This window comes from Pan paniscus, chromosome 5 (genome assembly GCF_029289425.2).
Source record: "Pan paniscus chromosome 5, NHGRI_mPanPan1-v2.0_pri, whole genome shotgun sequence".
Lineage (NCBI taxonomy): Eukaryota > Metazoa > Chordata > Mammalia > Primates > Hominidae > Pan > Pan paniscus.
In genome coordinates this window covers 45,254,122-45,279,716 of record NC_073254.2, presented here as the reverse complement: position 1 = coordinate 45,279,716, position 25,595 = coordinate 45,254,122, and the positions used below count along the sequence as shown (strand labels likewise).

Here is a 25,595-nt window from a genome sequence, read left to right as displayed (position 1 = left end):
TTTTAGGGAAATGAACACAGTCATTTTGTGGGAGTAGAAATAACTCAAAATACACAATCAGATAACTTGTTTCAATTTGTCTCTATATTAGCTGTAGGATCCTAGGAAAGTCCTTTAACTTTGCAGGGCTCCAGCTCCTCGTTTGTAAAATCTGCTTATTTGACTGTTGTGCACAGAATTGAGATAACCAACAGAAAGGACTTTATGAATTATGCAAGTGTTATAGTTACCATTTTCTTCATGTCTTATTGTGAGATAAAATAGGCCGGGCGCAGTGGCTCACGCCTGTAATCCCAGCACATTGGGAGGCCCAGGCGGGAGAATCACCTGAGGTCCGGAGTTTGAGACCAGACTTACCAACATGGAGAAACCCCGTCTCTACTAAAAATACAAAATTAGCCGGGCGTGGTAGCGCATGCCTGTAATCCCAGCTACTCGGGAGGCTGAGACAGGAGAATTGCTTGAACCCAGAAGGCGGAGGTTGCGGTGAGTCGAGATCGCGCCATTGCACTCCAGCCTAGGCAACAAGAGCGAAAGTCCGTCTCAAAAAATAAAATATAAATGGCCGCACGCGGTGGCTTACGCCTGTAATCCCACCACTTTGAGAGGCCGAGGCGGGCGGATCACCTGAGGTCAGAAGTTCGAGACCAGCCTGACCAACATGGAGAAACCACGTCTCTACTAAAAATACAAAAATAAGCTGGGCGTGGTGGCGCATGCCTGTAATCCCAGCTACTTGGGAGGCTGAGGCAGGAGAATCGCTTGAATCTGGGAGGCGGAGGTTGCGGTGAGTCGAGATCGCGCCATTGCACTCCAGCCTGGGCAACAAGAGCAAAACTCCATCTCAAAAAATAGATAAATTAGTTAATTAAAAAATAAAAATAAATGATTTTATGATCCTTCCCTCGCCCCTCGAAAGGTGGGGACAGCCTTTAAGACAGAGAGCAAACCAGTTTTCTCTGTTCGACTACAGATCTTTAGGATCTTGGATTTAAGAAAATGACCTCAAAATGTCCGTCAGATATGTATTCCCAGGAAGAAAGATATTACTTCTACTACAAACCAAATCAAAAGGAAATGAAATTCCAATGCAACAAGGAGTGAAATGCCACGCCTACGGGCTGTTCTCCAAACTGCAGCCTCCAGCCACGACTGCAACGCGCAACCCACTTTCATTTCTCATGAGTCAGCGGACACCATGTCTAGGAGGACCGAGGAAAGGCGCTCTGGCCATACCAGACACGTCGGACGTCTATGACACAGCCCCTCTATCCGTTGCCGGCAGCTGGCGCCAGACTCTCTGGTCGCGGTTTGGAACTGCGCGGGAAGTGGGTGGTGGGCGGGCAAGCGGTAGTGGGTTGTCCCTAGGAGCTGCCCAATCGACGTGCATTATTCTGTTGGCGCACGGCGGCCTTCAATTACCGTCTCATTAACTGATCTCAGCAGCCTGGGAGACACCACCTATTTGAACTGTAAGGGGGCGGGGCTTTGGGTGTGCCTCCGCTCGACTGGCTGCGGTTGTGAAAGACAGCGGCAGAAGCCAATCAGCAAATAAGCTCTTTTTCGGCACACGCAGTCGCTCCACCCGGGTCGCGACCGTTACTGGTGGCGCGCGCGGGGACTTAAAGTAGGTGAGTTCTAGGGGCCTGGCCCACGGCTCCCCGGGAGCCATCTTGGTTCCCCCAGAAGGCGGGAGGGGCGTACCTTGGGTGCGACTGGGCGGAGGTGACTTGGAAGTTCGCTTCTCGGACTGTAATACTCATCCTTACCTGGCGCCCCGCTCCGAGTTTAGGTATGAAGACACAGGGAGACGTTGGGCCACAAGGGAACCCACTGAGGTGGGGACCAAAGATGGTGGCTCTTTGAATTGGAGCCAAGCGTGGTGGGCACCCGCTGAGTTGGCCTGTCATAAAGACGGAGTTGACACTTTATCCATGGGGCATCCTACTTTCCCTACCTGTCAACAGTTTCCCTCTAGAGTGGCATATTTTCAGGTGAATTCCATTTATGCTATTTTCTTTCCATCTCATTTGTTCCTTCATCAGTAGGCTCGGTGATGAGCCTTCCCGAGGGCAGGGTCGATTTCGTGTTTGGTTCACAGATGTATACCGAATACTTCAAACAGCACTAGATATACCATAACCATTGAATGAATATGATGGACCCTAGGGGAAAGACACAGTTCCCCTAATCCAGTCCTGGAGGTGGGTGGGTGTGAAGGCAGAAATGGAAAGTAATGGTTACAATATAGCGAGAAATCTTAGAGTAAGCACAAATCCATTGACCACTGTGGAACAGGCAGGATACACCAGGAACACGAGAAGGCAGGGAACACGCCAGGAAAGGGTTTGCTGAGAAAGTGACATTTGAGGCCGGGCGCGGTTGCTCACTGCTGTAATCCCAACACTTTGGGTGGCCAAGGTGGGCGGATCACCTGAGGTCAGGAGCTCGAGACCGTGGTGAAACCCCGTCTCTACTAAAAATACAAAAATTAGCCAGGCGTGATGCCGGGCGCCTGTAATCCCAGCTGCTCGGCTGGCTGAGGCAGGAGAATCGCTTGAAGCCTGGAGGCAGAGGTTGCAGTGAGCCAAGATAGCACCACTGCACTCCAGCCTGGACGACAGAGCGAGATTCCATCTCAAAAAAAAAGAAAGAAAGAAAGAAAGAAAGTGACATTTGAACTGAATCTTAAAGGATGGTAGAAGTTGGACCAGAAAACTAGGTGGGAAAAAGCCAAGGAATTGGGCTAAGGCATGAAGATGTGGGAAGACAAGAACAGTGTGTTCGAAGACTGGGGAAAATGTCTGGCTGAACCATAGGCTTTTGCGGGCGAGGGGTAGGCGTTACAAGATGTGAAGTTCAGATCATGGAGGGTCTCGCTAAGGAGTTTAGATTTTATTCTGTGTGCACGAAAAACCATCAAGATTTTAGAGGAGAGACATCTGAGTGATTTGGGGCAAGTCTTAACCTTATATATGCTTATGTATGTTTCAAGGAGATCTGAAAATCTTAACCCAGCTATGTTGCAGTTTCTTTATCTGAAGAAATGGAAGATAGTAATACTACTTTACAAGGTTCTTGTGAAGATTAAATGAGTCAGAGTCGATATAAAGTAATTAGAACAGTGCTTGACACATAGGAAGCTTCTATATATGTCATCTTTTATTATCATTTTTTGCAGTTGCATCTGATCATACTGAGGTGGTCTGGTAAAAGTATAAAAAGCATGGGCTAAAAAAGAAAGAAAAACAACGGGGCGCAGTGGCTCACGCCTGTAATCCCAGCACTTTGGGAGGCCAAGGTGGGCAGATCACCCAAGGTCAAGAGTTCGAGTCCACCCTGGCCAATATGGCAAAACCCCATCTCTTCTAAAAATACAAAAATTAGCCAGGCATGGTGGCAGGTGCCTGTAATCTCAGCTACTTGGGAGGCTGAGGTGAGAGAATTGCTTGAAACCCGGGAGGCAGAGGTTGCCGTGGGCCCAAGATCTTACCACTGCACACCAGCCTGGGGAGCAGAACGAGACTCCATCACAAAAAAGAAAAAAAATGTTTTAAGTGCTTCAGAAGGTTAACAACAGAAAGATTGGTGGAAAGAGAAGCATCAACGTTCATAATGATCCAGTTTACCCCCTAGTTTTCAGTCTGATAACTCTGATGCTGTTTGTGTGAACCAATAATGAGGATAATTGATAATGTGTATCCTTCCCAGATCATGGAGGACACCCAGGCTATTGACTGGGATGTTGAAGAAGAGGAGGAGACAGAGCAATCCAGTGAATCCTTGAGGTGTAACGTGGAGCCAGTAGGGCGGCTACATATCTTTAGTGGTGCCCATGGACCAGAAAAAGGTCAGAGGGTATTGGATGTTCAAGTATTGATATAGATCTTTTATTTTTGTGGTAAGGTATTTGGAGGGTTGCAAGAAGCTTATGTATGTTTCAATGAGATGTGAATTTTTTTTTTTCATGAATGGAAGAGATGGGGCCGATTGAGTTGATAGTTGCAGACTACTACCCTGGACTCACTGGAAGTGATTTTACTTTGATAAAAGAAAATTAAGAGATTGAAATGAAGCTGGATGCAGTGACTCACACCTGTAATTCCCGTGCTTTGAGAGGCCAAGGCAGAAGGATCACTTGAGACTAGGAGTTAGAGACCAGCCTGGGTAGCATAGCAAAACCCTGTCTCTACGAAAAATTTAAAAATTAGCCAGGTGTGGTGGTTCATTTCACATCTGCAGTCCCACCTACTTGGGAGGCTGAGCCAGGATGATCACTTGAACCCAAGAGTTCAAGATTGCACTGATCTATGATCATGACACTGCATTCTAGCCTGGGTGACAGAATGAGACCCTGTCTCAAAAAAAAAAAAAAAAATCAAATAAAATCCAATTGTGTGCTCTGGAGATGGATGGTAGTGATGATTGCACAACAGTGTGAATGCACTTAATGCCACTGAACTATACACTTAAAATTATTAAGGTGATACATTTTGTGTTATGTGTATTTTATAACAGTAAAAAAACATCCATTGTGGATGGATGGGGTATCGCATATACTCTTTCAGTGCCTAGATGTCCTAGGGCCTTTTATTTTTCTAATGCATATGGAGGCCTTGAGTGAGTAGTAGAGTACCTAATAGGCACTTTTTCCTAATGACAGGCCAGGACTCTGATCTTGGAGCTTACCTACCTCTCTAATTCTTAGATTTCCCACTACACCTCGGGAAGAATGTGGTAGGCCGAATGCCTGACTGCTCTGTGGCCCTGCCCTTTCCATCTATCTCCAAACAACATGCAGAGATTGAAATCTTAGCCTGGGACAAGGCACCTATCCTCCGAGACTGTGGGAGCCTTAATGGTACTCAAATCCTGAGACCTCCTAAGGTTTTGAGCCCTGGGGTGAGTCACCGTCTGAGGGACCAGGAATTGATTCTCTTTGCTGACTTGCTCTGCCAGTACCATCGCCTGGATGTCTCTCTGCCCTTTGTCTCCCGGGGCCCTCTGACAGTAGAAGAGACACCCAGGGTACAGGGAGGAACTCAACCCCAGAGGCTTCTGTTGGCTGAGGACTCGGAGGAGGAAGTAGGTAAGTTTGTATATTGGCAGGGAGAATGAGGAGACAGGAATAGTGAGTGTACAATTGTCAACTCATTCCTTTCTGTTCTTGACAGATTTTCTTTCTGAAAGGCGTATGGTAAAAAAATCAAGGACCACATCTTCCTCTTTGATAGTTCCAGAGAGGTGAGTGCCAAAGAGTCAGACACCTGAGTCTTCAAAATGAGGAAGAACCAGGGGCTGGAGGATCAATCTCTAAAAGAGATGATTATCATGAGAGTTGGGGCTGGGGAACCATACATATTCATTCACTCAGCTGAATTTTTATGGAGCACATCTGATGTGCCAAGTGGAAAACAAATTGGAAACAGAAGAAGAAATATGCTACCTTGTGTCTCCCCTCAAGGAGCTCACAGTTGAGTTGCGGTATCCCTTCCAGGGAAATAAATTCTATAGACTCTCTTTTCTTCCCTTCACAGTGATGAAGAGGGGCATTCCCCTGTCCTGGGCGGCCTTGGGCCGCCTTTTGCCTTCAATTTGAACAGTGACACAGATGTGGAAGAAGGTCAGCAACCAGCCACAGAGGAGGCCTCCTCAGCTGCCAGAAGAGGTGCCACTGTAGAGGCAAAGCAGTCTGAAGCTGAAGTTGTAACTGAAATCCAGCTTGAAAAGGATCAGCCTTTAGTGAAGGAGAGGGACGATGATACAAAAGTCAAGAGGGGTGCAGAGAATGGGGTGGTTCCAGCTGGGGTGATTCTGGAGAGGAGCCAACCTCCTGGAGAGGACAGCGACACAGATGTGGATGATGACAGCAGGCCTCCTGGAAGGCCAGCTGAGGTCCATTTGGAAAGGGCTCAGCCTTTTGGCTTCATCAACAGCGACACTGATGCGGAAGAAGAGAGGATCCCAGCAACCCCAGTTGTCATTCCTATGAAGAAGAGGAAGATCTTCCATGGAGTAGGTACAAGGGGTCCTGGAGCACCAGGCCTGGCCCATCTGCAGGAGAGCCAGGCTGGTAGTGATACAGATGTGGAAGAAGGCAAGGCCCCACAGGCTGTCCCTCTGGAGAAAAGCCAAGCTTCCATGGTTATCAACAGCGATACAGATGACGAGGAAGAAGTCTCAGCAGCGCTGACTTTGGCACATCTGAAAGAGAGCCAACCTGCTATATGGAACAGAGATGCAGAAGAGGACATGCCCCAACGTGTGGTCCTTCTGCAGCGAAGCCAAACCACCACTGAGAGAGACAGTGACACAGACGTGGAGGAGGAAGAGCTCCCAGTGGAAAATAGAGAAGCTGTCCTCAAGGATCACACAAAGATTAGAGCCCTTGTTAGAGCACATTCAGAAAAGGACCAACCTCCTTTTGGGGACAGTGATGACAGTGTGGAAGCAGATAAGAGCTCACCTGGGATCCACCTGGAGAGAAGCCAAGCCTCCACCACAGTGGACATCAACACACAAGTGGAGAAGGAAGTCCCGCCAGGGTCAGCCATTATACATATAAAGAAGCATCAGGTGTCTGTGGAGGGGACAAATCAAACAGATGTGAAAGCAGTTGGGGGACCAGCAAAGCTGCTTGTGGTATCTCTAGAGGAAGCCTGGCCTCTGCATGGGGACTGTGAAACAGATGCAGAGGAGGACACCTCCTTAGCAGCCTCAGCAGTTGCAGATGTAAGAAAGAGCCAGCTTCCAGCAGAAGGGGATGCTGGGGCAGAGTGGGCTGCAGCTGTTCTTAAGCAGGAGAGAGCTCATGAGGTGGGGGCCCAGGGTGGGCCACCTGTGGCACAAGTGGAGCAGGACCTCCCTATCTCAAGAGAGAACCTCACAGATCTGGTGGTGGACACAGACACTCTAGGGGAATCCACCCAGCCACAGAGAGAGGGAGCCCAGGTCCCCACAGGAAGGGAGAGAGAACAACATGTGGGTGGGACCAAGGACTCTGAAGACAACTATGGTGGTAAGTGCTGGCCTTCCTTCCTTGACCTCTGAAATCAACCAGGGTTCTAACAGCTGGGGTTGGGGAGAGAAAGGTAGAGATTATTTAAGGAGTTTAGTGTCAGGTATGATTTTTATTTTAAACTATCTGTCTTATATTCCTCCCCGACCAGATTCTGAAGATCTGGACCTACAAGCTACCCAGTGCTTTCTGGAGAATCAGGGCCTGGAAGGTGAGGACTTCTGTGTTACTTGAATCCTGTACCAGTGGGAGCTGGGAGATTAGACTGGTGGTCCTTGAAGGGTAAAGGCTAGTATGGGTAGGGTAGGAGACCAGGAATGGGACCCTACAGTAGTATGGAGGAGATGAACTTAGGCCATCTTTTCCTGTACAGCAGTCCAGAGCATGGAGGATGAACCTACCCAGGCCTTCATGTTGACTCCACCCCAAGAGCTTGGCCCTTCCCATTGCAGCTTCCAGACAACAGGTACAAGAAACTCTTCCCTCCTCTGTGTCCCCAATTCTGCATTCTCTTTTTTTTCCTCTGTCACTCAGGCTGGATTACAGTGGTGCAGTCTCGGCTCACTGTAACCTCCGCCTCCCAGGCGGTTTCTCTTCCTTCAGCTTCCCAGGTAGCTGGGATTACAGCTGTCCATGACCATGCCTGGCTAATTTTTTGTATGTTTAGTAGAGACAGGGTTTCACCATGTTGGCCAGGCTGGTCACGAACTCCCGACCTCAAGTGATCTGCCTGCCTCGGCCTCCCAAAATGCTGGAATTGCAGGCGTAAGCCACTGCGCCCGGCCTGCGTTCTTTCTTGATTTGCCTTCCTACATGTTTCTTTCATACTCTGATTACAGTGAGCCCTCTGTGTATGCGAGTTTGCGTCCGTGAATTCAACCAGCTGCAGGTTGAAAATATTTAGGGACTGGCCTGGGCAACAGAGAGAGACCTGGTCTCCACAAAAATGAAAAAATTAGCCCAGCATAGTAGTGAGCACCTGTAGTCCCAGTTACATGGGAGGCCAGGATGGGAAGATCAGTTGAGCCCAGCCTGGGCAATAGCCCATCCCTCAACCCCCACCCCCAATGTCTCTTGAAAAAAAACACACACACTATTGCAGCACTGTTCACAATAGGCAAGATATGAAATCAAACTAAATGTCCATCAACAGATGAATGGATAAAGAAAATGTAGGCCGGGGTCGGGCACAGTGGCTCACACCTCTAATCCCAACACTTTGGGAGGCCAAGGCAGGCAGATCACCTGAGATCGGGAGTTTGAGACCAGCCTGACCAACATGGAGAAACCCCGTCTCTACTAAAAATACAAAATTAGCCGGGTGTGGTGGTGCATGCCTGTAATCCCAGCTACTCAGGAGACTGAGTCAGGAGAATCCCTTGAACCCAGGAGGCGGAGGTTGCAGTGAGCTGAGATCGTGCCATCGCACTCCGGCCTGGGCAACAAGAGTGAAACTCTGTCTCAAAAAAACGAAAGAAAAGAAAATGTAGGCCGGGCACAGTGCCTCATGCCTGTAATCCCAGCACTTTGGGAAGCCGAAGTGGGTGGATCACATGAGGTCAGGAGTTTGAGACCAGCCTGGCCAACATGGTGAAACCCTGTCTCTACTAAAAATACAAAAATTAGCTGGGCATGGTGGCAGGTGCCTGTAGTCCCAGCTACTCGGGAGACTGAAGCAGGAGACTCATTTGAACCCCGGAGGCAGAGGTTGCAGTGAGCCAAGGTCACACCACTGCACTCCAACATGGGCAATAGAGTGAGACTTCATCTCTAATAATAAAAAAAAAAGAAAATGTGTATATAGGCTGGGTGCAGTGGCTCAAAATACAAAATTTAGCTGGGCATGGTGGCATGCACCTGTAGTCTTAGCTACTCGGGAGGCTAAGATGGGAGGATTGCTGCCTAAGACGCAGAGGTTGCAGTGAGCTGAGGTCATGCCACTGCACTCCAGACTGGGCGACAGAGCAAGACTCAATCTAAAAAAAAAAGAAAATGTGTATATATACACAGTGGAACAGTATTCAGCCACAGAAGAGAATGAAATCCTGTCATCTGCAGCAACACGGATGAACCCTGAGGACATTATGTTAAGTGAAATAAGTCAGCACAGAAAGGCAAATATTGTATGCTCACTCATGTGGGAGCTAAAAACATGGATCTCATGGAAGTAGAGAGTAGAATGGTGGTTACCAAAGGCTAGGAAGGGTAGAGGGACAGAATGCATAAAGAGGTTGGTTAATGAATACAAAAATCCAGTCAGATTGAATGAATAAGTTCTAGTGTTCAGTTCCACAGTAGTGTTACTATAGTTAATAATTTATTGTGTATTTCAAAATAGCTAGAAGAGATTTGATATGTTTCCAAGACAAAGAAATGATAAATGTTTGAGATAGTGGATATCCCAATTATCTTGGTTTTATCATTGTACATTGTATGCATGAGTCAAAATAGCACAGGTACCCCATAAATATGTACAATTATTATGTGTCAATGAAGAAAAAAGAAAATGTGGTATATATACACAGTGGAATACTATTCAGCCTTTAAAAAGAAGGAAATTCCAGCCAAGCATGGTGGCTCACACCTGTAATCCCAGCACTTTGGGAGGCCAATGTGGGCGGATCACTTGAGTCTAAGAGTTCAAGACCAAACCCCATCTCTACAACAAATACAAAAAATTAGCCGGGCACTTTGGCACATGCCGTAGTCCCAGCTACTTGGGAGGCTGAGGTGGGAGGATCTCCTGAGCCCAGCAGTTGGGAGTTGCAGTGAGCCAACATCATGCCACTGCACTCCAGCCTGGGTGACAGAGTGAAACTGTCTTGAGAGAGAGAGACTATTCAGGGAACTCTCTTATTAGGCTATGATGTTTTTCTTTCTTTCTTTCTTTCTTTTTTTGAGACAGGGTCTCTGTCACTCAGGCTGGAATGCAGTGGTAGACTATTCAGGGAACTCATATTAGGCTATGATGTTTTTCTTTTTCTCTTGGGTTTTTTTTTTTTTTTTTTTTTGAGACAGAGTCTCTGTCACTCAGGCTGAAGTGCAGTGGTATGATCACAGCTCACTACAGTCTTGACCTTTGGGGTTCAGGTAGTTCTCCTACCTCAGCCTCCCGGGTAGCTGAGACTACGGGACTACAGGTCCCCACCCCCACACCTAATTTTTTTGTATTTTTTGTAGAGATGGGGTTTTGCCATGTTGTCCAGGCTAGTCTCAAACTCCTGGCCTCAAGCAATCCTCATGTCTTGGCCTCCCAAAGTCCTGGGATTACATGTCTGAGCCACCATGCCCGCTCAAGGCTATGACCTTTTTGAGACAAACATTAAATGTTATAACTACCACCCTTATTCCCAGCTTTCCTTTAATAACCTGTTCAGATTTATTATTCATGAGTTTATCTAAATCCTTTCTCATCATATTTATTATGTCAACCTGTACTTCCCTTTCCCTCTTCCTCTCCCTCTTCTCTCTCCCTCTCCCCCTCTCCCTCTCTCTCTCTTCCTTCCTCCCCTTCCAGGTACCCTAGATGAACCATGGGAGGTCCTGGCTACACAGCCATTCTGTCTGAGAGAGTCTGAGGACTCTGAGACCCAGCCTTTTGACACCCACCTTGAGGCCTATGGACCTTGCCTGTCTCCACCTAGGGCAATACCAGGAGACCAACATCCAGAGAGCCCAGTTCACACAGAGCCAATGGGGATTCAAGGCAGAGGGAGGCAGACTGTGGATAAAGTCATGGGTATACCAAAAGAAACAGCAGAGAGGGTGGGCCCTGAGAGAGGGCCATTGGAGAGAGAAACTGAGAAACTGCTACCAGAAAGACAGACAGATGTGACAGGAGAGGAAGAATTAACCAAGGGGAAACAGGACAGAGAACAAAAACAGTTGTTAGCTAGAGACACCCAGAGACAAGAATCTGACAAAAATGGGAAAAGTGCAAGTCCTGAAAGAGATAGGGAGAGTTTGAAGGTAGAAATTGAGACATCTGAGGAAATACAAGAGAAACAAGTACAGAAGCAGACCCTTCCAAGCAAAGCATTTGAGAGAGAAGTAGAGAGACCAGTAGCAAACAGAGAGTGCGATCCAGCCGAGTTAGAAGAGAAGGTGCCCAAAGTGATCCTGGAGAGAGATACACAGAGAGGGCAGCCAGAGGGAGGGAGCCAGGACCAGAAAGGGCAGGCCTCCAGCCCAATACCAGAGCCTGGGGTGGAGGCGGGGGACCTTCCGGGACCTACCTCAGCCCCCGTAACTTCTGGGAGCCAGTCAGGTGGAAGGGGATCCCCAGTGAGCCCCAGGAGGCATCAGAAAGGTAAGTGAAGGCAGAGGGGAACCCAAGGTGATACACAGGCCTCGTGATAATCAACCCCTGGGCAACCAGCTGCTTGGAACTCAGCCACCTTTGTGTTTACTTTCTGTCTAGGCCTCCTGAATTGCAAGATGCCACCTGCTGAGAAGGCTTCCAGGATCAGAGCTGCTGAGAAGGTTTCCAGGGTGAGAGCTACTTTTTCTACCTCCTATTCCACAAGTCATCTCTGTATCTTCTCCAATGCTCTTTCACCTAGCCTCACTTTAATCTATTCCTTTCTCATTATTCAGTTTTCTTCCATTTTTGTCACGCCTTGATTGGCTTCTATTCCTTTATCCTCGGCACCCGTTGTTTTCCATATCTGTTTCCTAAGTTGTATCTCCTACCTGACTCAAAAGAAAGACCCTTCGTGTTTCTTCTTTCTTTGCCCCAGCCATCCTTTTCGTTACCATCATCCACGTGTGGAGAACACTATAGTAGCATTATGGAGACAGGTCTGTGGGAAAAAGGTAGCTTCCCAGGTAGATCCCAGTCTAATGGAGGAGAGATCATAGACAGAAAGGAAAATCCAGTGAGCATATTTTTTGTTTTTGTTCTTTTTTGAGACAGAGTCTGTCTTTGTCACCCAGGCTGGAGTGTGCAGTGGCGTGATCTCGGCTTACTGTAACCTCCGTCTCTTGGGTTCAAACAATTTTCCTGCCGCAGCCTCCCAAGTAGCTGGGACTACAGGCGCATGTCACCTGGCTAATTTTTGTGTATTTTTTTGTTTTTTTTGAGACAGTCTCACTCTGTCACCCAGGCTGGAGTGCAGTGGCGCGATCTTGGCTCACTGCAACCTCTGCCTCCCGGGTTCAAGCGATTCTCCTCCCTCAGCCTCCCAGGTAGCTGGGACTACAGGCGCCTGCCAACACACCTAATTTTTTTTCTTTTTTTTTTTTTTTTGAGACAGAGTCTTGCTCTGTCCCCCAGGCTGGAGTGCAGTGGCGCCATCTCGGCTCACTGCAAGCTCCGCCTCCCGAGTTCACGCCGTTCTCCTGCCTCAGCCTTCCAAGTAGCTGGGACTACAGGCGCCCGCCACCACGCCCGGCTAATTTTTTGTATTTTTTAGTAGAGACGGGGTTTCACCGTGTTAGCCAGGATGGTCTCGGTTTCCTGACCTTGTGATCCACCCGCCTCGGCCTCCCAAAGTGCTGGGATTACAGGCATCAGCCACCGTGCCCGGCCTTTTTTTTTGTATTTTTAGTAGAGACGGGGTTTCACTATGTTGGCCAGGCTGGTCTTGAACTCCTGACCTCGTGATCCGCCCGCCTCGGCCTCCCAAAGTGCTGGGATTATAGCCGTGAGCCACCACGCCCGGTGGAAATCTAGTAAGCCTATCTAACCATAAACAAGTATCAAGAACAGTATCCAAGTTCTATCTCTTTTCTCCACCTTCTCCCCCTCACTTCCTTCTGTTTCTCCCTAGGGCGATCAGGAATCTCCAGATGCTTGTCTGCCTCCTACAGTGCCTGAAGCCCCAGCCCCACCCCAAAAGCCCCTTAACTCTCAGAGCCAGAAACATCTTGCACCTCCACCCCTTCTTTCTCCCCTTTTACCTTCTATCAAGCCAACCGTTCGTAAGACCAGGCAAGATGGGAGTCAGGAAGCTCCAGAGGCTCCCTTGTCCTCAGAGCTGGAGCCTTTCCACCCAAAGCCTAAAATTAGAACTCGGAAGTCCTCCAGAATGACAACCTTTCCAGCTACCTCTGCTGCCCCTGAGCCCCACCCTTCCACCTCCACAGCCCAGCCAGTCACTCCCAAGCCCACATCTCAGGCCACTAGGAGCAGGACAAATAGGTCCTCTGTCAAGACCCCTGAACCAGTTGTCCCCACAGCCCCTGAGCTCCAGCCTTGCACCTCCACAGACCAGCCTGTCACCTCTGAGCCCACATCTCAGGTTACTAGGGGAAGAAAAAGTAGATCCTCTGTCAAGACCCCTGAAACAGTTGTGCCCACAGCCCTTGAGCTCCAGCCTTCCACCTCCACCGACCGACCTGTCACCTCTGAACCCACATCTCATGCTACTAGGGGAAGAAAAAATAGATCCTCTGTCAAGACCCCTGAACCAGTTGTCCCCACAGCCCCTGAGCTCCAGCCTTCCACCTCCACAGACCAGCCTGTCACTTCTGAGCCCACATATCAGGCTACTAGGGGAAGAAAAAATAGATCCTCTGTCAAGACCCCTGAACCAGTTGTCCCTACAGCCCCTGAGCTCCAGCCTTCCACCTCCACAGACCAACCTGTCACCCCCAAGCCCACATCTCGGACCACTAGGAGCAGGACAAATATGTCCTCTGTCAAGAACCCTGAATCAACTGTCCCTATAGCCCCTGAGCTCCCACCTTCCACCTCCACAGAGCAGCCTGTCACCCCTGAGCCCACATCTCGGGCTACTAGGGGAAGAAAAAATAGATCCTCTGGCAAGACCCCTGAAACACTTGTCCCCACAGCCCCTAAGCTCGAGCCTTCCACTTCCACAGACCAACCTGTCACTCCTGAGCCCACATCTCAGGCCACCAGGGGCAGGACAAATAGGTCCTCTGTGAAGACCCCTGAAACAGTTGTCCCCACAGCCCCTGAGCTCCAGCTTTCCACCTCCACAGACCAAGCTGTCACCCCTAAGCCCACATCTCGGACCACTAGGAGCAGGACAAATATGTCCTCTGTCAAGAACCCTGAATCAACTGTCCCTATAGCCCCTGAGCTCCCACCTTCCACCTCCACAGAGCAGCCTGTCACCCCTGAGCCCACATCTCGGGCTACTAGGGGAAGAAAAAATAGATCCTCTGGCAAGACCCCTGAAACACTTGTCCCCACAGCCCCTAAGCTCGAGCCTTCCACTTCCACAGACCAACCTGTCACTCCTGAGCCCACATCTCAGGCCACCAGGGGCAGGACAAATAGGTCCTCTGTGAAGACCCCTGAAACAGTTGTCCCCACAGCCCCTGAGCTCCAGCTTTCCACCTCCACAGACCAAGCTGTCACCCCTAAGCCCACATCTCGGACCACTAGGAGCAGGACAAATATGTCCTCTGTGAAGAACCCTGAATCAACTGTCCCTATAGCCCCTGAGCTCCCACCTTCCACCTCCACAGAGCAGCCTGTCACCCCTGAGCCCACATCTCGGGCTACTAGGGGAAGAAAAAATAGATCCTCTGGCAAGACCCCTGAAACACTTGTCCCCACAGCCCCTAAGCTCGAGCCTTCCACTTCCACAGACCAACCTGTCACTCCTGAGCCCACATCTCAGGCCACCAGGGGCAGGACAAATAGGTCCTCTGTGAAGACCCCTGAAACAGTTGTCCCCACAGCCCCTGAGCTCCAGCCTTCCACCTCCACAGACCAGCCTGTTACCCCTGAGCCTACGTCTCAGGTTACTAGGGGAAGAACAGATAGATCCTCTGTCAAGACCCCTGAAACAGTTGTCCCCACAGCCCCTGAGCTACAGGCTTCCGCCTCCACAGACCAGCCTGTCACCTCTGAGCCCACATCTCGGACCACTAGGGGAAGAAAAAATCGGTCCTCTGTCAAGACCCCTGAAACAGTTGTGCCCACAGCCCCTGAGCTCCAGCCTTCCACCTCCACAGACCAACCTGTCACCCCTGAGCCCACATCTCAGGCCACTAGGGGCAGGACAAATAGGTCCTCTGTCAAGACCCCTGAATCAATTGTCCCTATAGCCCCTGAGCTTCAGCCTTCCACCTCCAGAAACCAGCTTGTCACCCCTGAGCCCACATCTCGGGCCACTAGGTGCAGGACAAATAGGTCCTCTGTCAAGACCCCTGAGCCAGTTGTCCCCACAGCCCCTGAGCCCCATCCTACCACCTCCACAGACCAGCCTGTCACCCCCAAGCTCACATCTAGGGCCACTAGGAGAAAGACAAATAGGTCCTCTGTCAAGACTCCCAAACCAGTTGAACCAGCAGCCTCTGATCTTGAGCCTTTTACCCCCACAGACCAGTCCGTCACCCCTGAGGCCATAGCTCAGGGTGGTCAGAGCAAAACACTGAGGTCTTCCACAGTAAGAGCTATGCCGGTTCCTACCACCCCTGAATTCCAATCTCCTGTCACCACAGACCAGCCTATTTCCCCTGAGCCTATTACTCAACCCAGTTGCATCAAGAGGCAGAGAGCCCCTGGAAACCCTGGCTCCCTCGCAGCTCCCATTGACCATAAGCCTTGCTCTGCACCCTTGGAACCTAAATCCCAGGCCTCAAGGAACCAAAGATGGGGAGCAGTGAGAGCAGCTGAATCCCTTACAGCCATTCCTGAGCCTGCCTCTCCCCAGCTTCTTGAGACACCAATTCATGCCTCCCAGATCCAAAAGGTGGAACCAGCAGGTAGATCTAGGTTCACCCCGGAGCTCCAGCCTAAGGCCTCTCAAAGCCGCAAGAGGTCTTTAGCTACCATGGATTCACCACCACATCAAAAACAGCCCCAAAGAGGGGAAGTCTCCCAGAAGACAGTGATTATCAAGGAAGAGGAAGAAGATACTGCAGAGAAGCCAGGGAAGGAAGAGGTGAGGAGAGGGTTGGGACCACAAAGCTGGGAAAAATGACTTCAGGGCTCTGAAACTCCCACCAAGATTTTTCTCAATCTCAGGATGTCGTGACTCCAAAACCAGGCAAGAGAAAGAGAGACCAGGCAGAGGAGGAGCCCAACAGAATACCAAGCCGCAGCCTCCGACGGACCAAACTTAACCAAGAATCAACAGCCCCCAAAGTAAGAGACAAAGGCATGGGACTTTGTGGGAGACAGAGATGAGGGGAGGATGCAAGGAGACCTAGAGGATTGTAGAGATGGGTGCTGATGGCATGGGTTGCCGTAACCACCTCAGGTCAACCCTTCCACAGGTGCTCTTCACAGGAGTGGTGGATGCTCGGGGAGAGCGGGCTGTGCTGGCACTGGGGGGAAGTCTGGCTGGTTCAGCGGCAGAGGCTTCCCACCTGGTCACTGATCGCATCCGCCGGACAGTCAAGTTCCTGTGTGCCCTGGGGCGGGGAATCCCCATTCTGTCCCTGGACTGGCTGCATCAGGTGAGAGGCCAAGGGATGATGACAGACCAATATAGTGGCAAGACTGCTCATATAGTGCCCTAGAAAGTGGTGGAAGGGAAGAGGCGTTACAGGAAGACAGGGGCATTGGTGAGCCAGAAGCCTGCATTGATTTAAAAGACATTTTGTGAGCTCTCTCTAAATGCTAGGCAGCAGAGCTGAGTGAGGGGCTGGGCTGAGCTTTGATGCTGACTGCTGCCGTCCTTAGTCCCACAAGGCTGGTTTCTTCTTACCCCCGGATGAATATGTGGTGACCGACCCTGAGCAAGAGAAGAACTTTGGCTTTAGCCTTCAAGACGCACTGAGCAGGGCTCGGGAGCGAAGGCTGCTAGAGGTGAGAGGCTATCTTTTAACCTGTGCTTCAGCCCTCCCTCCAGTGCTTCCCAATCTACAATACCATCTCCATCATTTCTTTCTCTTAGGGCTATGAGATCTATGTGACCCCTGGAGTCCAGCCACCACCACCTCAGATGGGAGAGATCATTAGCTGCTGTGGAGGCACATACCTACCCAGCATGCCTCGGTCCTATAAGGTATGCTTAGGATGTTCTGGGTCTGGGTGAGGTGGCAGTGGCAGTTAAAGAGGTGGCTGGAATGGCAAAGATTGGAGGGGAAAAAATGGAGGTTCAGAAAGGAATATAAAGTAGTGAGAGGGTGGGGGAAAAGACCTATGGTATAGAAAGGGATAGGAATGAGGGGACAGATCTGCTGATACCCCCATATAACAATCACCAAGATTCAGCAGCAGCTTAATTTAGATTATGCTACATTTGCTCCATCTATCTCTTTTTTCCTTTGATTTTCTTTTTTTTTTTTTTTTTTTTTTTTTTTTGAGATGGAGTCTCACTCTCAGGCTGGAGTGCATTGGCACAATCTCGGCTCACTACAATCTCCACCTCCTGGGTTCACGCCATTCTCCTGCCTCAGCCTCCCGAGTAGCTGGGACTACAGGTGCCCGCCACCATGCCCGGCTAATTCTTTTGTATTTTTAGTAGAGACGGGGTTTCACTGTGTTAGCCAGGATGGTCTTGATCTCCTGAGGTCATGATCTGCCCGCCTCGGCCTCTCAAAGTGCTGGGATTACAGGCGTGAGCCACCGCGCCCGGCTTTTTCCTTTGATTTTCTTTGCTGAAGTATTTCATTTATTTTTATTTTTCTTTATTCTTTCTTTTTTTCCTTTCTCTTTCTTTGCTGAAATATTTTAAAGCAAACTGCCAATATTATATTATTTCTTCCTACATACTTAAATATATATCTCTAAGAAATACGTACATTTTATTTCATAATCACAATGCCATTATTGATCCTAAGCAAAATTAACAGTAGTTTATTGGTCATTTGCTCACACTCCATTAATAAAATTTCTCCCATTGTCTGAAAAATGTCTCTATACAGTTGTTCAAATCAGGATTCAAATAAGGTCCACATACTGCCACACCTATTATCTTCTTAATTATCTTTACTCTAGAGCATCCCTTAACCCACCCAGCTTTTTTTATGCCATCAATTTCCTGCAGAAGCTGGGTCACTTGTCCTTTAGAATGTTCCTCAGTCTGGAATTTTGGGTTTGCCTCCTTGTCATATAATTTATCTTGTTCCTCTGTACTCCATATTTCCTGGAAATTGCAGATAATTGTAAAAGCTTGAATAAATTCAGGTTCATCTTTCTAGCAAAAGTATTTCTTTTTTTTTCTTTTTTTTTTTTTTTTTGAGACAGTCTCACTCTGTCGCCAGGCTGGAGTACAGTGGAGCAGTCTTGGCTCACTGCAACCTCCGTCTCCCGGGTTCAAGCGGTTCTCATGCCTCAACCTCCCGAGTAGCTGGGACTACAGGCGCACACCACCACGCCCAGCTAATTTTTTTATTTTTACTAAAGACGGGGTTTCACCATGTTGGCCAGGATGGTCTCGATCTCTTGACCTCGTGATCCACCCACCTCGGCCTCCCAAAGTGCTGGGATTATAGGCGTGAGCCACTGTGCCTGGCCTCTAGCAAGAGTATTTCTTTTTTTTTTTTCTTTTGAGATGGAGTCTTGCTCTGTAGCCCAGGCTGGAGTGCAGTGGCGCGATCTCGGCTCACTGCAAGCTCCACCTCCTGGGTTTTCACGCCATTCTCCTGCCCCAGCCTCCCGAGTAGCTGGGACGACAGGCACCTGTCAGCGCGCCCGGCTAATTTTTTTTTTGTATTTTTAGTAGAGACAGGGTTTCACCGTGGTCTTGATCTCCTGACCTCGTGATCCACCCGCCTCAGCCTCCCAAAGTGCTGTGTAATTACAGGCATGAGCCACTGCGCCCGGCCTAGCAAGAGTATTTCATAGACAGTGTGCGGTGTGCTTCACTTGGCTTCATATTAGGAGGTATTATTTTAGTGATGCTAAGACTGGTTAGTGGGTCCTGAACCCATTTCTAGGATTCTTTTTCACCTGATTTTGTCTTTGCTCTGTCTTCCCCAGCCTCAGAGAGTTGTGATCACATGCCCTCAGGACTTCCCTCATTGCTCCATTCCACTACGGGTTGGGCTGCCCCTCCTCTCGCCTGAGTTCCTGCTGACTGGAGTGCTGAAGCAGGAAGCCAAGCCAGAGGCCTTTGTCCTCTCCCCTTTGGAGACGTCATCCACCTGAGAACTCCACTACCCTTTTCCCTCCCAGACCACGAATTAGAAGATATGTGGAAGAAAGAACTCAGGGCGTTAGAAAGGATTGGGGTATATTGATACAACTTGTCCTGGAACATGGGTGGGACCAGAAATCTTTATGAATAAATGAAAAGATAAGGGATTTGGAAGCCACAGGTTGTTTTTTGTTTGTTTGTTTGTTTGTTTTTTTAATGGCCATTTTATTTTATTTGTATTTATAGTTTTTTATTTGTATAGATTTAGGGGATACAAGATTTCTTACATGCATGTATTAAATGGCCATTTTAAAATTAGCTAGTTTCATGCTCAGATGTCATAAGTGGCAGCTATCTTTAGCCAGACTGTTGCAGTTATTGCTCGATGCCACTCATGGTGTCCTACCTCCTATTTGGAAACCATCTCTATTGTTTTCTTACTGAGATTCTTACTTTGGGGTCAGGAACTTGAAGGGATGCTTGGAGTGAGTAGATTTGAGGGTCCAGTTATGGAGTGCTACTGAAACATTTTCTTCTCTCCTGGCCTCTGGAAGCATCTTTAGCTTTGACTTTGGGCAAGTCTCTGTACTTTTCTGGCCAGCTTTTCCAGGATTTATAAAATTAGAGCTTCGGCTTGACCTCTGTGATAAATAAATATTCACTCTGTGCCTTATGGTGTAGTGTAGTTTTTAAAAATGTCTAGGTCTCAAGACACAAACTTAAAAAAAAAAAGTCATAGACTTGTATTTAATTCATCATTATCTTCTATTTAGGACAATTTGTATGACATTTCTTAAGGTTTTTTTTTTTTTCTTGAGACAGGGTCTCATTTCTGTCACCTAGGCTGGAGTGCAGTGGCACCATCTCGGCTCACTGCAACCTCCACCTCCCAGTTCAAGCAATACTCCCACCTCAGCCTCCTGAGTAGCTAGGACTGCAGGCACACACCGCCATGCCTGGCTAATTTTTTTTTTTTTTATTGTTTAGTAGAGACGGGGCTCTACTAAATTTTTGTATTTTTGGTAGAGATGAGGTTTTGTCATGTTGCCCAGGCTGGTCTCTAACTTCTGACCTCAAGTGATCCACCCACCTCAGCCTCCCGAGTAGCTGGGATTACAGGCACATGCCACCACACCCGGCTAATTTTTGTATTTGTAGTAGAGACGGGGTTTCACCATGTTGGCCAGGCTGGTCTCGAACTCCTGACCTCAGGTGATCCACCTGTCTTGACTTCCCAAAGTGCTGGGATAACAGGCATGAGCCGCCATGACTGGCCTTTTATCTTTTTGAGTCAAGGTGTCACTCTGTTGCCCAGGCTGAAGTGCGTGGCTCGATGTCGGCTTACTGCAGCCTTGACCTCCTGGGCTCAAACGATTTTCCTCTCAGCCTCCCAAGTAGCTGGGACCATAGGTGTGTGCAACCATGCCCGGTGAATTTTGTATTTTTTGTAGAGACGAGGTTTTGTCATGTTGCCCAAGCTGGTCTCTAACTCGTGACCTCAAGTGATCCACCCACCTCAGCCTCCAAAAGTGCTGGGATTACAGGCTTGAGCCACCGTGCCCAGCCAGATTTAAATTTTAAAAGTTGGTTGATTACAAGGATGTGGAGAAATTAGAATCCTTATACATTGCTGGTAGGAATGTTAAATGGTTCAGCCTCTGCGGTAAACAGTTTGATGGTTCCTCAAAAAGTTAAACATATGGATGGGCACAGTGGCTCACACATGTAATCCCAGCACTTTGGAGGCCAAGGCTGGCAGATCACTTGAGCTCAGAAGTTCACGGCCAGCCGGGCAACATGACAAAACCTCGTCTCTACCAAAAATACAAAAATTCACTGGGCATGGTGGCACACACCTATGGTCCCAGCTACTTGGGAGGCTAAGAGGAAAATCGTTTGAGCCCAGGAGGTCAAGGCTGCAGTGGGTGGACACGAGCCACTGCACTTCAGCCTGGGCAACAGAGTGAGACCTTGTCTCAAAAAAATAAAAGGCCAGTCACGGCAGCTCATGCCTATAATCCCAGCACTTTGGGAAGTCAAGACAGGTGGATCACCTGAGGTCAGGAGTTAGAGACCAGCCTGGCCAACATGGTGAAATCCTGTCTCTACTTAAAATACAAAAATTAGCCGGGCGTGGTGGCATGTGCCTGCAATCCCAGCTACTTGGGAGGCTGAGGCAGAAGAATTGCTGGAACCCGGGAAGTGGAGGTTGCAGTGAGCTGAGATCGCGCCACTGCACTCCAGCCTGGGCAACAGAACAAGACTCCATCTAAAAAAAAAAAAGGCCAGGCGTGGTGGCTCACCCCTGTAATCCTAGCACTTTGGGAGGCTGAGGTGGGCAGATCACAAGATCAGGAGATTGAGACCATCCTGGCTAACATGGAGAAACCCCGTCTCTACTAAAAATACAAAAAATTAGCTAGGCGTGGTGGCAGGCGCCTGTAGTCCCAGCTACTTGGGAGGTTGAGGCAGGAGAATCGCTTGAACCCGGGAGGCGGAGGTTGCAGTGAGCCAAGACTGCTCCACTGTACTCCAGCCTGGTGACAGAGCGAGACTCCCTCTCAAAAAAAAAAAAAAAAAAAAAAAAAAAAAAAGTAGCCTCTTTTCTGGCTGGAACCCTCATGTAGAGTGTTGTAGGTAAGAAGGAGAGGGCCGGGGTACAGTGGCTCACACCTGTAATCCCAACACTTTGGGAGGCCGAGGTGGGCAGGTCACCTGAGGTCAGGAGTTCAAGACCAGGCTGGCCAACATGACAAAACCCCGTCTCTACTAAAAATACAAAACAAAATTAGCCGGGCATGGTGGCCGGCCCCTGTGATCCCAGCTACTCAGGAGGCTGAGGCAGGAGAATTGCTTGAATGCAGGAGGGGGAGGTTGCATTGAGTCGAGATCGCACCATTGCACTCCATCATGGGAGACAGAGCAAGACCCCGTCTTAAAAAAAAAAAAAAGAGAGAAAAAGAAGGAGGTTCTTGCTATGCCAGAAACCCTTAAAAAGCGAAGGAATTTCCCAGAGCTGAAGATCAAAGGCCCGAGAAAGAAATTTGCCCAAAAGATGATTCAAAAGGCAAGGAGGAAGCTTATCTATGAAAAAGTGAAGCACTATCACAAGGAATATAGGCAGGTGTACAGAACTGAAATTCGAATGGCTAGGATGGCCAGAAAAGCTGGCAACTTCTATGTACCTGCAAAACCCAAATTGCCGTTTGTCATCAGGATCAGAGGTATCAGTGGTGTGAACCCAAAGGTCCGAAAGGTGTTGCAGCTTCTTCGCCTTTGTTAAATCTTCAATGGAACCTTTGTGAAGCTCAACAAGGCTTCAATGAACATGCTGAGGATTGTAGAACCATATATGGCATGGGGGTACCCAAAGCTGAAGTCAGTAAATGAACTAATCTACCAGCATGTTTATGGCAAAAATCAATAAGAAGCAAATTGCTTTGACAGATGACACTTGGATTGCTTTATCTCTTGGTAAATATGGCATCACCTGCATGGAGGATCTGATTCTTGAGATCTATGCTGTTGGAAAATGCTTCAAAGAAGCAAATAACTTCCTGTAGCCCTTCAAATTATCCTCTCCACAAGGTAGAATAAAGAAAAAGACCACCCATTTTGTAGAAAGTGGACATGCTGGCAACAGGGAGAACCGGATCAACAGACTTATTAGAAGAATGAGCTAAGGTGTCTACTGTGATTGTTTTTCTAATCTAAGCACTTAAGCAGTACCTGCTCTCAAATTGGAGGAAAAAAAAGAAAGTTAAATACAGAATTACCGAACAGTCCAGCAATTCTGCTCCTAGGTGTACACCCAAAAGAATTTAAATCAGGTGTCCAGGCTGGGTGGGGTGGCTTATGCCTGTAATCCCAGCAGTTTGGGAGGCCAAAGTGGGAGAATTGCATGAGCCCAGGACTTCACAGGCAACCAGTCTGGGCAACATGGCAAAACCCTGTCACTACAAAAAATACAAAAATGGGCTAGGTGCGGTGGCTCACGCCTATAATCCTAGCACTTTGGGAGGCAAGGTAGGTAGATCACCTGAGGTCAGGAGTTCAAGACGAGCCTGGCCAACATGGCAAAACCCCATCTCTACTAAAAAATACAAAAATTAGCCGGGTGTGGTGGCTCATGCCTGTAATCCCAGCATTTTGGGAGGCCGAAGGTGGTTGGATCACCTGAGGTCAGGAGTTCGATACCAGCCTGACCAACATGGAGAAACCCCGTCTCTACTAAAAAATACAAAATTAGCTGGGCGTGGTGGTGCATGCTGGTAATCCCAGCTACTCCGGAGGCTGAGGCAGGAGAATCGCTTGAACCTGGGAGGCGGAGATTGTGGTGAGCCAAGATCATGCCATTGCAACAAGAACAAAACTCCGTCTAAAAAAAAAAAAAATTAACTGGGCCTGGTGGCTCACGCCTGTAATCCCAACACTTTGGGAGGCTGAGGCGGGTGGATCATGAGGTCAGGAGATCAAGACCATCCTGTCGAACATGGTGAAACCCCCTCTCTACTAAAAATACAAAAATTAGCTGGGCGTGGTGGCGTGCGCCTGTAGTCCCAGCTACTCGTGAGGCTGAGGCAGAAGAATCACTTGAACCAGAGAGTCAGAGTTTGCAGTGAGCCAAGATCATGCCACTGCACTCCAGCCTGGCTATAGAGGGAGACTCTGTCTCAAAAAATAATAATAATAATAATAATAAAATTAGCTGGGCATGGTGGCATGTGGCTGTAATCCCAGCTACTGGGGAGGCTGAGGCTGCAGAATCACTTGAACCCGGGAAGCAGAGGTTGCAGTGAGCTGAGATCATGCCACTGCACTCCAGCCTGGGTGACAGAGAAAGACTCTCTCTCAAAAAAAAAAAAAAAAATTTAGCCAGGTGTGGTGGCACATGCCTGTAATCCCAGCTACTTGGAATGCTGAGGTGGGAGGAGGTCGAGGCTGCAATGAGCCATGATTGTGCAACTACATTCCAGCCTGGGTAACAGAGCACGACTCTGTCTCCAAAAAAAAAAAAAAAAAGGAAAACAGTTATTCAAACAAATTCTTGTACATGAGTGTTCATATCAGCACTTTTTACAATAGCCAAAAAGGTGGAAACAACACAAATATTCATCAGCAAATGAGTGGATAAACAATTGTGATATACCCATATAATCAAATATTATTCAACCATAGAAAAGGATGAAATACTGATATATGCTACAATATTTTGAGGATGAATATCAAAATATTTTGCTAAGTGAAGGAAAGCCAGAAACAGAACACATATTATGTGATTACACATGTAAGGAATATCCAGAATAGGTGAACCCATAGAGAACAAGAGCAGATTTGTGGTTGCTAGTGGCTGTGGGGTGGGGGAGATGAGAAAATGGGGAGTAACTTCATGGGTATGGAGTTTTATTTGGGGGTGATGAAAATGTTTTGAAGGCCCAGCGTGGTGGCTCATGCCTGTAATCCCAGCACTTTGGGAGGCTGGGGTAGGTGGATCACTTGAGGTCAGGAGTTTGAGACTAGCTGGACCAACATGGTGAAACCCTGTCACTACTAAAAATACAAAGTTAGCCAGGCGTGGTGGCACATGCCTGTAATCCCAGCTACTTGGGAGGCTGAGCAGGAGAATTGCTTGAACCTGGGTGGCAGAGGTTGCAGTGAGCGGAGATCAGCCATTACACTCCAGCATGGGCAATAAGAGCAAAGCTCCATCTCAAAAAAAGAAAAATGTTTTGAAACTAGATAGAGGTGGTGGTTGTACCTATTACTAATGTACTAATGTACTAAATACTATTATATTATTCTCTTTAAAGTGGTTAGGCTAGGCCGGGTGTGGTGGCTCACGCCTGTAATCCCAGCACTGTGGGAGGCCAAGGTGGGTGGATCACCTGAGGTCAGGAGTTTGATTGAGACTAGCCTGGCCAACATGGTGAAACCCTATCTCTATTAAAAATACAAAAATTAGCCAGATGTGGTGGTGGGCACCTGTAATCCCAGCTACTTGGGAGGCTGAAGCAGGAGAATCACATGAACCCAAGAGGCGGAGGTTGCAGTGAGCCAAGATCACGCCATTGCACTCCAGCCTGGGCAATAAGAGCAAAACTCTGTCTCAAAAATAAATAAATAAATAAATAAAATAAAGTGGTTAGGCAAGGCATGGTGGCACCCTGGGAGGCTAAGGCAGCAGGATCACTTGAGCCAAGGAGTTTGAGACCAACCTGGGCATCATAGTGAGACCCCATCACTACAAAAAATAAAAAGTTAGCTGAATGTGGTGGCGCATGCCTGTAGTCCCAACTACTCAGGAGGCTGAGGCAAGAGGACCATTTGCCCAGAAGTTCGAGGTTGCAGTGAGCTGTGATCATACCACTGCACTCCAGCCTGGACCGCAACTCAAAAAAAAAAGGTTAATTTTATGTTGCATGAATTTCAATTTTTAAAAAAATAGTTGATTACTTATGTACACTTTTCTGCATGTAAGTAATACTTAAGTTTGGAAAACTTTGGTGTAGTAGAAATAGCATGAGATTTGCCAAGCATTTTGCTGGCTATTAAACATATCTAATCTCATA

At 48.3% G+C, this 25,595-nt stretch overlaps 1 protein-coding gene and 1 pseudogene across 12 annotated transcripts; both read left to right on the top strand.

Annotated features, from left to right (window-relative positions):
* The first annotated feature begins 1,282 nt into the window (after positions 1–1,282).
* MDC1 (mediator of DNA damage checkpoint 1) lies at positions 1,283–19,699 on the top strand. Of its 12 annotated transcripts, none has more exons than XM_034961705.3 (15): positions 1,283–1,631; positions 3,712–3,850; positions 4,709–5,089; positions 5,175–5,244; positions 5,538–7,018; positions 7,170–7,229; positions 7,395–7,484; positions 10,536–11,327; positions 11,439–11,509; positions 12,790–15,882; positions 15,966–16,085; positions 16,217–16,399; positions 16,626–16,751; positions 16,840–16,950; positions 18,870–19,699. In XM_034961705.3, the coding sequence occupies exons 2-15, from the start codon at positions 3,715–3,717 to the stop codon at positions 19,035–19,037; spliced, it is 6,882 nt and encodes a 2,293-aa protein (XP_034817596.2). In that variant the 5' UTR covers positions 1,283–1,631; positions 3,712–3,714; the 3' UTR covers positions 19,038–19,699. The 12 variants fall into 12 exon arrangements, with proteins under 12 accessions (XP_034817596.2, XP_063460850.1, XP_034817595.2 ...); XM_063604780.1 differs by having other exon boundaries at positions 1,432–1,627; XM_034961704.3 differs by having other exon boundaries at positions 1,433–1,627; positions 7,392–7,484.
* A 1,120-nt stretch (positions 19,700–20,819) lies between these two features.
* Positions 20,820–24,213, top strand: LOC129397941 (large ribosomal subunit protein uL30-like; annotated as a pseudogene).
* Positions 24,214–25,595: the final 1,382 nt, after the last annotated feature.

Coding starts and splice junctions, on each gene's coding strand:
- MDC1 (XM_034961704.3), top strand. CDS start 3,715: ATGGAGGACACCCAGGCTATTGACTGGGATGTTGAAGAAGAGGAGGAG. Junction 16,752..16,839: donor GGGAGCGAAGGCTGCTAGAG/GTGAGAGGCTAT, acceptor TCTTTCTCTTAG/GGCTATGAGATCTATGTGAC. Junction 16,951..18,869: donor GCATGCCTCGGTCCTATAAG/GTATGCTTAGGA, acceptor TGTCTTCCCCAG/CCTCAGAGAGTTGTGATCAC.